We start from the raw sequence: 17,312 nt of genomic DNA, 5'->3' as shown, positions 1-17,312 counted from the left end.
TGGGATGGAAGCAGTTACTGTGGTAGGCAGAATTATGGCCCTCCAAAGATGTCTATGTCCTAATCCCAGGAACCTGTGGGTATGTTTTTACATGGCAAGAGGGAATTAAGTTGCAAATAAAATTAAGGTTGTTAATCAGCTGACCTTAGGACAAGATTATCCTGGGTTGTCCAGATGAGCCCAATATAATCACAAGCGTCCTTAAAGGTGAAAAGAAAGGAGGAGGCAGAAGAGTCAGTGTCAGAATGATGCAATGTGTGAAAGACTCAGCTGGCTACTGCTGGCTTTGAAGGTGGAAACGGGCCACACCAAGGAAGGTGGTGGGTAGCCTCCGGAAGCTGAAAAGGCTAGGAAATAGATTCTCCCATAGAGCCTCTAGAAGAGAACACAGCCCTGTCAAGACCTTGATTTTGGCCCACTGAGACCTGTTTCAGACTCTGACCTCCAGATAATAAATGTGTGTTTTTTTAAGATGCTAAGTTTTGATAATTTGTTACAGCAGCAACAGGAAATGAATACATCCCCATAAGCTAAAAGAAACAGACTAGCATTGGGTTCCTCTTCTAGAAGATCAGAAGCCAGAATTCAGTGAAGTGACATCTCTGGATTACTGAGAAAAAAACTGTAATCCAAGAACATTCCACTAACCAAAAATATAACTTGTGAAGGTCCAAGAAACTGTTTTGGACATACAAGGATTCAGAGAATACCAACTATGTAACATTTATTGAGATAAACATAAATACTCAATAAAATAGTCTAACCAAATTGCATTTGAAATAAATCTGTAAACTCAAGACAGGGGAAAACAGTAAAAAAAAAAACAGTGGCCAGCAATGAATGTTACTCTGAATACTATATTTAAGTTTAAATGGAAATCATGAATGGGTCTGGCAGTAAGTAATATAAGCATCAAATACAGTGAGTCCCCTACATACGAACCTTCAAGTTGCAAACTTTCAAAGATGCAAACATGCATTTGCATATCCAATCACGTTAGTTCATGTGTCTGGCGTACATTGTCATGTGTATGCATCCTCTCCAAGTGGTTGTGCTTTTGTGTACTTTACTATGCAGTACTGTGTAGAGTACAGTAGTACAGTATCTTTATTTTAAACCCAGGATGTCTGGAAGCGTAAAAGCAGCGGTGATGAAACTGGTAAGAAGGGCCAGCTGTTGTACTACAATACTTTTCAAGGTACTGAACTGGAAGATTAAAACTGTTTTATTTTTGTGTTTGTTTTTTTTGTATTATTTTTGTGCAAAGTATTATAAACCTATTACAGTAGGTACTATATAGCCGATTGTGTTAGTTGGGTACCTAGGCTAACTTTGTTGGACTTATGAACAAATTGGACTTACGAACATGCTCTTGGAACAGAACTCGTTCGTATGTAGGGGACTTACTGTAAATAAGAGTAAAACTAGTAAAACTATGAGTTTTCATTAGGTTAGTAAAACGGAGGAAATGTTAAAGAACAGGCTGTGAAGGAAGGGAAAGAGAAAGCAAGGATGGTCTCTTCTCAGAGGACAGTAACAAAGAAAACTAATGATGGGTTAGAAAGTACAATAGTGCTCTCATTCTGCCCAATAATGATTAAGAATGGGGAGATAACCACTACCCTAAGCACAGTGGGAAGTTCCAATTTAGCAAGAGAAAAGGAACATAAGGAAAGGAAAAGACCAAGAAAACATAAATAGTACAAAGTAAAATGAAAGGAATAAGGTGGAGTTATTACACTAAATAAAAATGTGGGGCTTCCCTGGTGGCACAGTGGTTGAGAGTCTGCCTGCCGACGCAGGGGACACAGGTTCGCGCCCTGGTCTGGGAAGATCCCGCATGCCGCGGAGCGGCTGGGCCCGTGAGCCATGGCCGCTGAGCCTGCGCGTCCAGAGCCTGTGCTCCGCAATGGGAGAGGCTACAACAGTGAGAGGCCCGCGTACCGAAAAAAAAAAAAAGTGAATTTCCCTACAGAAAAAGAAATTTGTATTTTGAATTATTAAAAAATTAGCTATATGTTTTTTTATAAGAAATAACTAAAATGACAGAGGTTGAAAATAAATGGATGGGCAAAAACATACCAAGTAAACAAGGATAAATCATTATTATTAGTGTTACACAGTATGGAAATAAAATACCAAAAGGATTATACTAGGCCAAGGTTGGCAAACTTCTTATCTAGAGGGCCAAATAGGAAATAAATAGGCATTGTGGCCATAGTCCTTGTTGCAACCACTCAGCTCTACTGTTGTAGACAATATGTAAATAAATGAACATGACTGTGTTCCAATAAAACTTTATTTATAAAACAGGCAGCAGGCCAGATTTGGTTTGTTGACCCCTACACTTAGCAGAGTAGGATACTGTTTAGTGATAAAAGTATGATTCTTAAATAGGGGTTAAGTTATATGTCTTTATAGGTCAAACAACATAAAGTAAAAAATCTCTGGATATTCAAGATTGTGGTTAAAAAATTCAATTTTAGGAAATTCTGATCCAGTATACCAAATTATATAAGAATGTGGAGAATTTTATCATTATAATCTACTGCTTAAATAGAATCTAGTATCCAAAAAAGAATATACATTATTTTTCAATGTTATGGAACATATACAAAAATCAATCCTGTACTTAGCCACAAAGAAAAATGCTAAATACAAAAAAGTAGATACTTTCAGGCCACATTTACCAATCATAATAAAATAAAATTTGAAGTTACATCACTTAGGATGTTTTCAGCTCAAGTTTACAAAATGTCCAACTAAAAGTAACTTCAGCAATAAAGGTTTATTTTTCTTAGATAACAAGGCATCTAAGAGACAGTTCCAAATTGGCCTCATAGCTCAGTGTTAGGGTGCTGGGTCAGCTTCTTTGAGGTCCTTTCTTTTCTGCTCTTGGTTCCCAGATGACTGCAGCAGCTCCAGGCATCAAGTTCTCAGAGGAAAATGTTTAAAAGCAAGAAATGAAAGAGGAGGGAGTCTTCCTAATGTATCTGTCTCTTCTGAATGAGGAAGATCTTTCCCAGAAGGCCCTGTAGATCCCTAGAACATACTGGCCATACACTGGAACATCTGGGCCATCTTGAGCTGCAAAGTGGGCTGAAAATTAGCATGTGACATCTGCAGCTTCTAAGACAAGACACAGATGCTGCCAATAGGAATGGGAATTGGGTATGGCTGCTAGGTAGGCAACCAACCCCTTCTGTCTGGGATATAAAAGATAATCTACAACAACCTGGAAACTAAGAAACAATCTCCTAAATTTAGTTTACTCTTGGATCAGAAAGAAAAAATGAGATTATTGTAGGATAACCACTTTCTATTTCATCATTTTCTGTTTTTGTTTTCTGTTCATTTATTCATCATCAGGGTGTTTGGTATTCTCTTTTCTGGCTTCTTAAATAGTACATTTAGTATATTTGAGTACTATCTTTCAGGTTTTCATGTTTTGCATATACTTAAAGGCCATAAAATTTCCTCTGAGTAACTTCAGCCACATCACACATTTCTTGACATGTAAAAACTCTCATTGTCATTCTGTTCATTACCACTGATGGTAACTGCATTCCTTAGTTTCTTGTTAACCCAAGAGTAATTCGGCTGTTCTATTTTCTTTTTAATTTCCAATAAAATTCACACTTGTCTATTGTTAAAATTATTACACTGTGGTGAGAAAGTGTGATTCTGGTGTGTGTTAGAGACAAAATTTTTTCCAACCTTTTCGTCTTTGACAATCATGGTCTAAAAAATTTGCATCCGTATAATTTTTCTCCAATATGAATTTTATTACTCAGGATAAAGGACAACTCTGAATAAAGGAATTCTCACTTGCATTACATTCTTCATGTCTTTCTCCAAGATAAAAAGAGTAAGTTGTGATTAGCCTAAGCTAATGGACTCTTCCCATTATTTCCATTCATATGGTTGCTTGCTAACATAAATTCTCTGATGATTAATAAGGGATAAGTGCTGATGGAAGGTTTTTCTACATTTATTAAATTCACTTGTGTTTCTCTATTATGCATTCTCTGATGTTGAATGGTAGTTGAGTCATGATTTAAAGTCCTCCCACATTCCTTATATTCATAGGGCTTTTCCTCAGTATGAATTACCTGATGTTGAATCAGTTGTGAGCAATGGCTGAAGGCTTTCCCACATTCCTTACATTCATATGGTTTCTCACCCGTATGAATTCTATAATGTACAGTAAGATGTGAGACCCGTTTGAAAGCCCTACCACATACCTTACATTGGTAAGGTTTCTCTCCTGTGTGAATTCTCTGATGTTGCTTAAGTTGTGAGTTCACCCTAAAGGCCTTCCCACATGCCTTACATTCATAGGGTTTTTCACCAGTATGAATTCTCTGATGTCGAATAAGAGTTGAGCCTTGATTAAAGGCCTTCCCACATTCTTTACATTCATAGAGTTTCTTGCCAGTGTGAATAGTGTGATGTTGAATCAACTGAGAACGATGACTAAAGGTCTTCCCACATTCCTTGCATGCATAGGGTTTTTCACCAGTATGAATTCTATAATGTACTTTAAGATGTGAGATCCGATTGAAGGCCTTGCCACATTCCTTACACTGATAGGGTTTCTCACCAGTATGAATTCGTTGATGTTCAATCAACTGTGAGCTTCGACTAAAGGCCTTTGCACAATCCTTACATTCGTAAGGTTTCTCACCAGTATGAACTCGCTGATGTTGTATGAAATTTGAACCAGAATTGAAGGCCTTTCCACATTCCTTACATTCATACGGTTTCTTGCCAGAATGAATATTCTCATGTTGAATTAGTCGTGAGCCATATTTAAAGGCTTTCCCACATTCCTTACATTTGTAGGGTTTCTCATTAGTATGAATCCCTTGATGATTAATAAGGAAGTCCTCTTGCCAGAAGTCTTTTCTACATTCATTATATCCATAGGGTTTTTCTCCAATATGAATTTTCTGATAAAAAGTAAGAGATGCTTGTTGGTCAAAAGTGGACATTTCTTCATTATCGATTATCATTTGACTCAAATGTCCATCTGGATTTCCCTCTTGCCTGTCAAACTGACTTCTGCATTCCCAATCATCTTGGAAACTTGAGCACTCAAAACCATAACTTGTAAGGCTTTCCATTATCTGCCACCGGGGTGACTGTACTTCATAACTGTGCTGCTTTGGAGATAATACCTTAGTATCATACCTGGACTCCAATACTGAAAAAGAACAAAACAAGTATGTATTTGTTTTTTCCTTTTCCAGAAAAAGTAACTTCTATAGTAAAAACTGGAAAGTTCAGACTCAGGATGATATCTGTAAGCTCTTGAATGTGACTAAGAAATTAGAAAATGGAGTAGAACACAGAAAGAGGAAATACCATAAATAAAGATGAATGAGGTAATCAGAGAGATTATAAGAGTAGTTCTAAAATGTTAGTGTGGGTCAGAATCACCACTGAACCATGGCTTTAAAAAATGAATGTTTCTATGAAACCCCAGAAAAGACACATATGAGTAACAGAAAGCAAATCATTTGTTGCCAGGGGCTGGGGGGGTATGAGCAACTGTGTGGGAAAGAGCATAGGGAACTTTTCAGGGTGATAAATATGTTCTCTATCTTGTCTGTGGCGGTGGTCATGTAAGTGTATACATTTGTCAGTAGCCATTAAAATATTGTACTTAAGATGCACGCATTTAATTTAATATAAATTATACCTCAATAAAGTAGATTTTTAAAAATGATGGAGAGGGGTGACTGGATACTTCTCTGGCCAGAAGAACATGACGGTGCATCTGCTTGACAGGGGATGTGGTGTTATAGGAGGGCTATTTTCACATGTCCACTGGAAGGTGTAATAACACAGCTGTGGCCTTCTGCTGTAATGCTTTCTGTCTCTGACGTTTAGCTGAACACCGTGGCTAGAGCTAATGTCAGCTGGACCAGTCTCTCCTGGACTTTTCCACTGCCTAAAAGTGTCCTTGGAAAAAGAAGGGCCTTGTTCCTTGTTTAGAAGATTAGGCCCAAATTTAATAGGGGTGACCTCTTCCAGAGCAATATTCTTTGCTGGTTATTCAAACTGCAAGGAAAGGCTGAATGGTGTATTTGATCTTGATTCTACCTGGTACATGATTTCCGTACAGTGGCCCGTTTTACTGCAGTCACAGAAATCAGTCCCATTTGGTTAATAAAGAATTGGTTTCAGCTTCATGCAAGGAACTATGGGGAAAAGTGAATGGGTGCTTTTGAATGTATTCACAAGTTACAGACAGAAGGCCAAAGGGGACTTTATAGGGGCACGTCTGCTTCCTGTGGTAGCATATCAGAGACCACTATTGGTTTTTTTTGTGAAATTATTAAGCAAAAAGTACTGGAATAAAAGATTACTTTGACAATGCAAGATGATGAAAAGTCTGTGAAAGAAGTATCAGTTTTCTGGGAATGATGCTGCTGTCGCCTCAAAAATTTGCACCACGTGAAGTTGTAAGAACAAAAAGAGTGAAAAGAGCAAAAAGTAGAGGTATTTTTTCAGACACCATGTTTGGTTGTTGAAGAGGGAAGCTCTCTTTACGGGTCTCTTTATTGTGCTCTAACAACTGTGCTAAGACAGATTCTAAACACATCCATTATAATGGCTACCTATGAACTGGTGGTCCTTCTACTCAATGGTTAGCAACATCTGGCTGCCATCCTATAAAGAAGGGACCAAAAGATTGCAGTGGACCATGGAATATTTAAAGCCAGCCTGGTGGACAGAAGAAAATTAGTTTGGGAATGTAACTATGCCCTAATGGAAATCTGGTTTTAAGAACTAAAGTGATAACACATTACTTGGTCTTTTTGGCAATGTGAAAAAAACTGCTGCCTCTAAGGACATGCCATTAAAAGCACTCCTCTCTCCAAAATGCCATATTTTCTGTCACAGACATCAGACACAGTTGAGTTTTGCTGATTTATGGTGGTCAGAGTACAGTGTTTATTCCATGAGGACTTTGCACTCATCTGGATTAAGCCATCTCTAATCATATATTATGCTATAACTATACAAAGATAGTACTAATTTTCTAATTTCTGGCTTCTGTTCTACTTCATGTAAAGTTGCAAAATAGCAACAATAATAATGAGGTCCTCTGTATTATTTTTATATTTTCCTGATAGGATCTGCTGCAGTTTTTTAGAAGCTGATTATTTAGCATTAGTAGTTACTGTTTTTAACAACAAATGAAATAATGTCTTAAAATCTTATATATAGACTTAGCATTAAAATGTTTTGGTTTCCTCATACGGAAACTCAAAGGATCCCAAATGGCCAAAACAATCTTGAAAAGGAAGAACAAAGTTGGAGGCCTCTCTCACTTCCTGATTTCAAAGCATATTAAAGAGCTACAGTAATCAAAACAGTGTGGTACTGGCATAAAGGAAAACATAAAGACCAGTGGAACAGAATAGAGAGCGCATAAGTAAACCCATATACATATTGTCAAATGATCTTCAACAAGGATGCCAAGACCACACAATGAGGAAAGGACAGGCTCTTCAACAAATGGGGCTGAGAAAATTGGATATTCACATGCAAAAGAAAGAAGCAGGACCCTTACTTTATACCACATTTAAAAAAATAACTCAAAATGGATTAAAGACCTAAACCTAAGACTTAAAACTATAAACTAGAAGAAAACATAGGGGAAAAGCTTCATGACACTGTATCTGGCAATGGTTTCTTGGATATGGTAACAAAGGCACAGGCACCAAAAGCAAAAATAGACAAATGGGACTATATCAAACTTAAAAACTTCTGTGCATCAAAGGAAAAAAATCAACACAGTGTAAAGGCAACCTACAGAATGGAAGAAAATATCTGCAAACCATATTACTGGTAAGAGGTTAATAGACAATATAAAGAACTCCTAAAACTCAACAAAAAACACAAATAACCTGATTTTAAAATGGGCAAAGGACTTGAATAGACATTTCTCCAAAGAAGACATATAGATGGCCAACAGGCGTACGAAAAGATGCTCAACATCACTTATCATTTGAGAAATGCCAAATCAAAACTATAATGAGATACTGCCTCACAGCCATTAGGATGGCCACTATTAAAAAAAAAAAAAAAAGTGTTGATAGGGTGTGGAGAAATTGGAGCCCTCGTGCACTGTTGGTGGGAATGGAGAATGGTGCCGTCACTATGGAAAATAGTATAGTGGCTCTTTAAAAATTTAAACACAGAATTACCATGTGATCCAGAAATTCTACTTTGGGGTATATATCCAAAAGAATTGAAAGCGGAATCTGAAAGAGATACCTGCACACCCATGTTCACTGCAACTTTATTCACAATAGCCAAGATGTAGAAGCAACCCAAATGTCCATTGACAGATGAATGGATTAAAAAATTATACATATACATACAGCCTTAAAATGGAATGAAATCCTGTCACATGCTACATTATGGGTCACCCTTAAGGACATCACGTTAAGTGAAAGAAACCAGACACAAAATGCCACGTATTGTATGATTTATGCAAAATATCCACAATAAGCAAATCCATAGAGACAGAAAGCAGATTAGTGGTTGCCAAGCACTGGGGGGGAGGAGGAATGAGGAATGACTGCTTAATGGGTATGTGTTTCCTTCTGGGGTATGTCTAGGAAAAACACACTTCTCAACACCATTCTACTCTCCACTCACTTCTGACACTTCTGGTCACCAAATGTGTGTGGGTTTTTCACTTACACCAAGCAGCCCTCCATTTCTCTGGTAGATACTGATTGGGCAACCTACAAATTCAATTCTGACACTATCTTGCTGCAGATCTCACAGATTAAGGGCTCAGTCTCACAAGACTGCCCCTACCAGCGCCCCACCCCCCATAAATGGAAGTTCCCACAACCCCCTCCATGGGTTTTAATCATTTGCTAGAATGGCTTGCAGAATTTAGGAAAACAGTTTACTTACTATATTACCAGTTTATTACAAAGGATGTAACTTACGACTAGCCAGACAGAAGAGATGCATCAGGCAAGATGTGGGGAAAGGCTTTGGAGCTTCCATACCACCTCTGGGCACACCACCCTCCCAGCACCTCCATGTGTTCGGCAAACTGGAAGCTCTCTGAACCCCATACTTCAGGGACTTTTATGGAAACCTCACTACGTAGGCATGATTGATCAAATCATTGGCCATCAGTGATTAACTCAACCTCCAGCACCCCCTTTCCTGGGGTTGGGGGTGGAGCTGACAGTTCCAACCCTTTAATCACATAATTGGTTCCCCTCTCAACCAGCCCCCATCCTGAAGCTATCCAGGAGACCCCAGCCACCAGTCATCTAATTAGCATATAAGAAGACACATATGACTCTGGAGATTCCAAGGGTTTTAAGACTTGTGTGCCAAAAAACAGGGATGAAGAACAAATATATATTTCTTATTATAAATCACAATATCACAGGGTGATAAAAATATTCTGAAACTAGATAATGGTGAATGTACTAAATGCCAATGAACTATATATACACTTTAATAAGGTGAATTTTGTTATGTATATTTTACCATAAGTTAAAAAAATTTTAAAACATTTTCCATAAAAACTATAAATGACCACAACTGGCTCAAGAAATGCAACACTTGAATGTTAGATTCAGTATCAGGAGTTCAGTATTAGGAAACCTATTCATATAATGCAGATTTTATAGATGGAAAGAAAAAAACACTTAATAAAATATGAAAAGGTGGATCTTCTTTAACCTAAGAAAATACCCCTATCTCATTCCTATGGCTGATATTATGCTTAATGAAAGACACTAAAAATATTCCTATTAAGGTCAAGAACAAGATTAGTACGTAAAACCCCTCTTAACAGTGTTCTGCGGGTACTACATAATCAGCATCCTAATCAGGCAAGAGAAAACAACCTGCAAGGTATAAAAATGTAAAAACATTATCACCATTTGCAGATGGTATAATTGAATACTTGGAAAACTCAAGAGAGTTACATAAAAAACTGTCATAAACAATGAGAAAATTCAGTAAGTTGGGTTAGCTACAAAATTCATCTGAAGATGTGAATGGCTTCTGTCACATATAAAAAAATAATCAGTTGGAGTATAAAATGGATGAATGCCATATTAGTCTATATTATAGATTATGCCCATAACAGCAATAAATATAAACTACCTAGGAATAAATGTAATAAGACACATATAAGATCTATATGAAGAAAATGTTAAAACCTTAATCAGGGATGGATATAAATGAAAGGAAAAACCTGTCATGTTCTTCAATAGAAGACTCCGCATAATAAAATCAGTTTTCTCCTAAATTAATCTACAAATTTACAGTGATCGCAGTAATAAAAATTGCATGATTGTTTTTTTTTTTTTTGAAAGCAAATATTCTGATTCTAGGGTTTGGATAGAAAAGTAAATGAGACTAGCCAGGAAAACTCTGAAAAATAAGAATGAAGAGGTACTAATTGTACCAGATATTTAAAACATTTAAACTCTTAATAAATTAAAACCATAATGGTATAGACACATGGTTAGAGAGATTAATGAGCTAGAACAGAAAGTCCAAAAATAGATCCAAATACAGAGGTGATAAAGCAGACAACAAAGGTGGCTTTATACATTAGTGGTGAAGAGATAAATGCTGTTTCAATAAGTGGATAATAATCTGGAAAATAACATGAAATCACATCTTACACTGGGAAAAATTCCATATGGATCATAAATTTCATCATAAATAAGCTAGAAAAATATCACAGGAGACTCAAAACCTCAGAGGGTGAAGTTCTCTTTAAATATGACACAAACCCACATATCTAAGGAGTAAACAAATTGAGCACCTCAAACAAACACATGCTGTCAAAACTCAAACGACAAAAGCAAAAAAATCTGTTCTGTGACATTTCAGGTGTGGTAGGCAGAATAATGGCCTCCCAGAGATGCCCATGTCCTAATTCTCGGAACCACGAATATGTTAGGTTACACGGAAGCACACAGCTTCTCTCCCCATGTTCACTCCACCCCTGATCTCACTCACTCCAACGGGCCAACTACCACTTCAACGTGGATGAATCTACCACATCAGTAACACTTAGTTCTTAGCTTCCCATTTGAAATTCTCTTGAATGCTGCAGAAACTGTTTATGGACATGATTTTGGTCTCGTGTCACACTGTAACTTTGGGTCTAATTCGGGAAGATTTTGCCCCCCCAGGGGACACTTGGCAATGTCTGGAGACATTTTTGGCTTCACAAGTAAAGGGAGGCCAGGAAAGCTGCTAAACATCCTGCAATGCATAGAATGACACCCCCTCCACACTGGCCCCAACAAAGAATTATCCCACTCAAAATGTCAGTACCACTGAGGTTCAGAAATCCCCCATCCAGAACAGGAGCACCCCAGGCAGAAGGGACAGCAAGGGAAGAAGCCTCGAAACAGGAATACGCTTGATGTTTCAAAGCCAGGATGCATATACTTGTATTGTCTGCTTTCGTGCTCCCATGGCAGAGCTGAGTACTTGCGACAGAGACCACAGAGCCAGCAAAGCCTGAAACACTTAACTGTCTGGACCTTTAAACAAGACATTTGCCAACCTCTATATTAATGTAACAGCAAAGAGGCTTGTGTGGCTATAACCGAGTCAGCAGCATGGAGGGTGGTAGGAGATCAAATCAGAGTGGAGGCTGCAGGGCAGATTTTCTAGAGCAACTTAGTCCAACACAAGTTTCTGTGATACTGAAAATATTCTATTCTATTCCAGTACGGCAGCTACTAGCTACACATGGCTACTCAGCATTGGCACTGTGGCTAGGGCGACTGTGAAATGGAATTCTATGTTTCATTTTAGTTAAAATTTAAACAGCATGTGTGGCTGATGGCTACAGTACAGACACAGAGCCTTCTAGGTCATGGTATGGGTTTTAGGTTTCCTCTTGAGTGATGGGAAGTTGTGGGCAGGTTTTTTTTGTTTTGTTTTGTTTTTGTGGTACGCGGGCTTATTACTGTTGTGGCCTCTCCTGTTGCGGAGCACAGGCTCCGGACGTGCAGGCTCAGCAGCCACGGCTCATGGGCCCAGCCGCTCCGCGGCATGTGGGATCTTCCCAGACCGGGGCACGAACCCGTGTCCCCTGCATCAGCAGGCGGACTCTCAACCACTGTGCCACCAGGGAAGCCCTGTGGGCAGGTTTTGAGCAGAAATGTGATACACCTTCACTGAAGTTTTGAGACGGTCCGGCTGCTGTGTGGAGAATGCACTGTAGTGGACAACAGTGCAGGCAGAGGCACGGGGAGGAGGCTACTGCAGTAGTCCAAGTGGCGCTGGGGACGTGGGTGGTAGCAGTGTTGTTTGTTGGTAAGAAGTGGTTAAATTCTGGATATATTTCAAGGCAGAGTGAACAGGATTTCCTGACAGACTGAATACATGTGTGAGACAGAAAAGTCAAGGGTGCTTCAGCAGTTTTTGACTTGAGCAATTAGAATAGAGTCCCCTGTTACTGAAGTGCAGAAGAAAGGGGGAAGAGTATATTTGTTAGGAAGGATCAAGGACTCCCTTTTGGACTTAAGCTCAAAGTGTCTGGTGAACATCCAAGTGGAGTTGATAAGAAGGCTGTAGGATATAGGTATCTGGAGTTTTAAGGGAGAAGCTGAACGTGAAGGTAATAATTTGTGTTGTCCAAAAGAACTTTCTCCAGTGATGGAAATATTCTGTATCTGCATTGTCCAATACTGTAGCCACAAGCCACAAAATTGCTACGGAACATTTGAAATGTGGCAAGTGCAACTGAGGTACTGAATTTTAAAGTGTATTTAATTGTAGGGAATTCCCTGGCGGTCCAGTACTTAGGACTCCATACTTTCACTGCCAGGGGCTCAGGTTTGATCCCTGGTCCAGGAACTAAGATCCCACAAGCCACGCGCCATGCCCCCCACCCCAAAAGTATTTAATTGTAATGAATTTAAATTTCGATGGCCACATGTGGCCAGTGGCTCCACATTAGACAGCACAGGTGTGAGTGGTACGTATAGCATGGTCATGGAGAAGGTCCTGGGGAATGGAAATAAACAGAAGAGGCCCAAGTCTGAGCCCTGGGGTGCTCCAGCTTTTACAGAAAATGAGAAGATCCAACAAAGGAAGTTGAGGATGGTTAATGAGGTAGGTGAGAACAAGAGGTAGTGATGACCCAGATATACATAAATGTTTCAGGAAGGAAGGAACAACCACTTTTGTCAAATGCTGATGATAAGCAAAGGAAGATGATGACTGAGACCAGACCTCTGAGTTTGGCAACTTGGAAGGAAAATTTTCTAACTCAAAAGGACTACCTCCTCACCAGCCAGCTAGACAGTTATCTGCAGTGGGTTCTCTCTCCCCACACATGCCTCACTCACCTGGGCACTGGCCTCCTGTCGCTACTTTCTCCACCATCCAGGGCTCTCTGCCTTGTTCCAGGAAGGAGATCACATCAGGTTTGGAAATGGCAAAACCTGGATGTGAGAAGAAAACATGCCATGCAGTTACGGTGCGGGCCCCCAGAATTCAGACCTAGGGCCTGGTTATCGAGCAGGAGAGGCAGTTGCAGGACGGGCCAGGGGAATATGTGAGTCACCTGAAGGCTGAGGAAGATGTAGCTTCAGGCCATAGAGCTACCCTTTAACCAATCAAAAGACACCCCAAAATTGGTAAGAAGGAAGAGATGTGCCCAGGGGTAACCTCCAAACTGACCACATCGCCTTACCCAGTGAGACCAGGTTGCTATAGATCTCCAACATCACATCTCTGTACAAATCCCTCTGAGCAGGCGCCAGCTGTTCCCATTCTTCTTGGGAGAAGACTACGGCCACATCCCTGAACAAGTCTGAACCCTGGAACAACAGGCAGGTATGTTATATGTGTATTTCAGGGAAATGTTTTTCACTGGGGTGAGAGGAGATGGAGGAGGTCTCTGCAAGAACGGGGTGTTCTGGTGAAAAAGAAGGCTGGGGCTGGAGGCCTTAGATGTGAACAAGTGACAGGAAAAGATGAGCACAGGTAAAAGAGATGTTCAAATATTCTTGAACTTCCCTTTTTACTACAAACCAAAGCTCTTGTACTCAGTTCTGGGATGAAAATTAAAATCCAGCCAAGTGGAGTTTCTCAGTTGTGACAATATAATCAAGCACACTACCTACTCTGTCCTTGATATATGATAAATTCTCAATGTGAAACCTATCATTTGTACTTTTATGGAGTAACAACAACAAAACCCAACAATTTTTGGTAGACTTTCCCCAAAATATTTTATTAAAAAATATTTTCTATCTTAGAAAACAGAACTTTCATTTAAGTCAAGAATTGCTTCAAGATGTAGGCTCATGATTATGTGAAAGCGTATCACAAACATTTTTCCTATGAGAAAAATCTTCAATGAAGATTATTAGCTGTACAGTTTTCTATCAAGTGAAATAACTGACTCAACCATTCTCTTCCTTTGGATGCAGAGGTCTCCAAGGTCAGATCTCTTAAGGCTGTTCCAAAACTATGACTACCCAGATTCTGAACATCTATCCATCTATCTATCTTTCAGTCCTCAGCTCTGCACTTTGCTTGCTTTTAAACTCAAGAAGCTGATGGAGAATAACCAAGATTCCAGTGCTCTGTTCAACTCCAAACTGGACCTTAATTCTGGCATCTTAATCTCTCCTAGATTCCCAGCTAAACTTCAGTTACACACCCAGTTGTCAATACAGGAGATGTCACCCCCCACACTGAAATTGAGACCAACCAATACCAGCTTCCCTGCGTTTTTATGTGCAATCCCTCATCAGTAGCCATCACCATTTCATCAAACCTTAGTTCCTATAAGGGATGCTCTCATTTTGTGTAAGGAAATGGATTTCTTCTCCCTCTGGCCTCCCAGCAAAATACCAAGCCAACAGAAGATGTGGAATGCTATATAGAATGAATCCGTGTGGGCACTGATCAGAGTGGATGGGGCTATGGGAGAGGGTACTAGCTGCCTGGTCTTTTTTTTTTAAGTTTTATTTTTGTTAAATTTTTGGCTGTGTTGGGTCTTCATTGCTGCGTGCGGGCTTTCTCTAGTTGTGGCAAGTGGGGGCTACTCTTCATTGTGGTACGAGGGCTTCTCATTGCAGTGGCTTCTCTGGTTGAGGAGCACAGGCTCTAGGTACGTGGGCTTCAGTAGTTGTGGCACATGGGCTCAGTAATTGTGGCTAGCGGGCTCTAGAGTGCAGGATCAGTAGTTGTGGCGCACGGGCTTAGCTGCTCCGCGGCATGTGGGATCTTTCCGGAGACCAGGGCTCGAACCCGTTCCCCTGAATTGGCAGGTGGATTCTTAACCACTGCGCCACCAGGGAAGCCCTGCCTGGTCTTTTTATTCCCTAAAATGGGAACCTCTGAGAACCAGAGTCTTGGATGGAACCCAGGTGGGAAGCTTCAGGATAAGGAAAGAAAATACTTATATGATTTTAAAACTCACAAGGGACATGACTGTCAAAATTTCATGGGTTGATGGGTCCTCCTCCTGGTTTCTCTCTTAGGGAAGGGCAGAGTCCTGAGATGGCAGAGCTGAGGGAGGAAAGAGCAAACATGAGAGGCTAGGCTTGCTTCACAGCTCCCAGAATGCCACGGTGACAAATGCCCACCTCCTTTACTCCCCATCCCCCCAAATTAGAGGGAGCTGGGACAAACTGTGGCCTTTACCCAGCTCCACCCTGTTACTGATGCAAATCTGAGGTGGGGATGCTCAGACCTGGTCCAGTGACTAAGGATGGTGTCCCAAGGACAAGGAAGGCCATCCTTAGGCCAGGGAGCAAAGCCTGCCTGATCTGCATCAGCCCAGCCCACAATGAAACATTCCCAGAACCAAAGCATTTAACTCTCTCATTCCCACAATGTAACACCTTTGGAAGTCTCCCTGGCTCTTACCCTAACTTCCTAACTCACAAAGAACCTTACAGCCATACATAAGGCCTGGCAGACACAATTTTGTGGACCCTGCCTGAGTCAACAAATGTTTGCAGTGGGCAAATTAGATGGAGCAAGCCCTGTACTCCATTATCATCACATAAACGTGTCCCTGCACAGAGATACAACAGTGAGCAAAACTGTGTGCACAACATTTGCTGAAAAAACAGAACCAAAGATTAGTACCTAACAGTTCACAAGTAGGCAAGCAGTTGAATCATTTTTGGCACAGCCATATGATGGATGCCAAGCAACTATCAAAAATCATGTGGAACAACATCAACTGACAAATATATTCACAACTGGACCCTTTGTACAACAAGAGAACATTCAGCAAAAGAAGTCAAACCCACCCACCTACTGACACACAGGCTAACCCCCCCCCCAAAAAAAAACACCCAAAACTGGAATGGAAAACAACCAAGTGTTAACAATGATGCCATTTAACCACTTCCTGAGTTCATCAGTAAAACCGCAGTATTTTATAAAAGAGCTTAGGACAGTGCCTGGCATGTTACAAATATTTAATTCTAAGTAATGTAATGTGTAAATGAAATAATGATAAGTGTTCCTTAATATCATGTAGTAAGACTTTTTCCTTATGACCACTTTTTTTTAAGCATTATTTGTATTATTTATAAATAGTCTATTACAGCGGTGGCTAGTGATTTATTCAACCACTTCCCCACGGTTGGACAAATTTTCAACAAGATCCTCTAAATTGTCTCCAAGTTGCTCCTTCTAAACTAGTGGTTCCAAATCTTCTGGGGTCTTGCAACTCGTTGACAATCTCATGAAACAAGACTTCGCCCCAGATCTTTTAAAAAGCACCCGAAAGAATAAATGCAAAACATCCGTAAGTATTTTCTGGAGGTGGGGACTCCCCCAACAGACACACCCACCTAAGGGGTCTATGGACCCGGGCTATGAGCCCTGACGCCGACAGGCGGCGCAAGCAGGGCGCGCGCCGCGGGGGACGATGGGAAGTGTAGTCCAGAGCCGGGAAAGCCGCAGACCGACGATGAAGGGAGACGTTCGTGTTCTTCCCAGGCCCGCGACCCGCCCGGCCGCGGCGCTCAGTCCTGCGTGGACTCCGGAGCGCTTGGCAAGCTCCGATGCCCCTCACCTGCCGCCTCCTCGGGTCCAGTTGCCCCCGTGGTCGCGCCCCGCGCAGCCCCAGGTGCGCTTCCCCCTCTGTACCGGCGGACTCGGGAGCCGGAAGACAGCGCAGACGCACAAAGCCCCTCGGCTGATGTGTCGCGATTGGGCCAGCGCCGCAGTCTCTTCTGGGAAACGTAGTCTCCAGGCCTAAAGGCTGGAACCAAACCGCAAGGCCGCGTCTCGCGATGCTTCGG

At 40.8% G+C, this 17,312-nt stretch overlaps 1 protein-coding gene and 1 pseudogene across 4 annotated transcripts in view; one reads left to right on the top strand and one right to left on the bottom strand.

Annotated features, from left to right (window-relative positions):
* LOC101288707 (zinc finger protein 582) overlaps positions 1 to 17,216 on the bottom strand; it is a 55,691-nt gene extending 38,475 nt beyond the window's left edge. The window contains exons 1-5 of one of the 4 annotated variants that reach the window (XM_049703252.1): positions 17,084 to 17,191; positions 15,470 to 15,558; positions 13,730 to 13,856; positions 13,383 to 13,478; positions 2,282 to 5,206 (exon numbers count right to left, since the gene is read on the bottom strand). In XM_049703252.1, coding sequence (XP_049559209.1) covers positions 3,885 to 5,206; positions 13,383 to 13,478; positions 13,730 to 13,856; positions 15,470 to 15,478 — 1,554 coding nt within the window. In that variant the 5' untranslated portion in view covers positions 15,479 to 15,558; positions 17,084 to 17,191 and the 3' untranslated portion in view covers positions 2,282 to 3,884. Of the gene's footprint in view, positions 1 to 2,281; positions 5,207 to 13,382; positions 13,479 to 13,729; positions 13,857 to 15,469; positions 15,559 to 16,859 lie in introns of those variants that run through there. The other 3 variants (XM_033411996.2, XM_049703253.1, XM_033411995.2) reach the window with 3 other exon arrangements.
* LOC105748724 (solute carrier family 25 member 36-like) lies at positions 5,199 to 6,685 on the top strand (annotated as a pseudogene).
* Positions 17,217 to 17,312: the final 96 nt, after the last annotated feature.

Source organism: Orcinus orca, chromosome 20 (assembly GCF_937001465.1).
Source record: "Orcinus orca chromosome 20, mOrcOrc1.1, whole genome shotgun sequence".
In the NCBI taxonomy this organism is placed as follows: Eukaryota; Metazoa; Chordata; class Mammalia; order Artiodactyla; family Delphinidae; genus Orcinus; species Orcinus orca.
The sequence above is the reverse complement of the archived record's forward strand: the minus strand, read 5'-3'. Positions and strand labels throughout refer to the sequence as shown.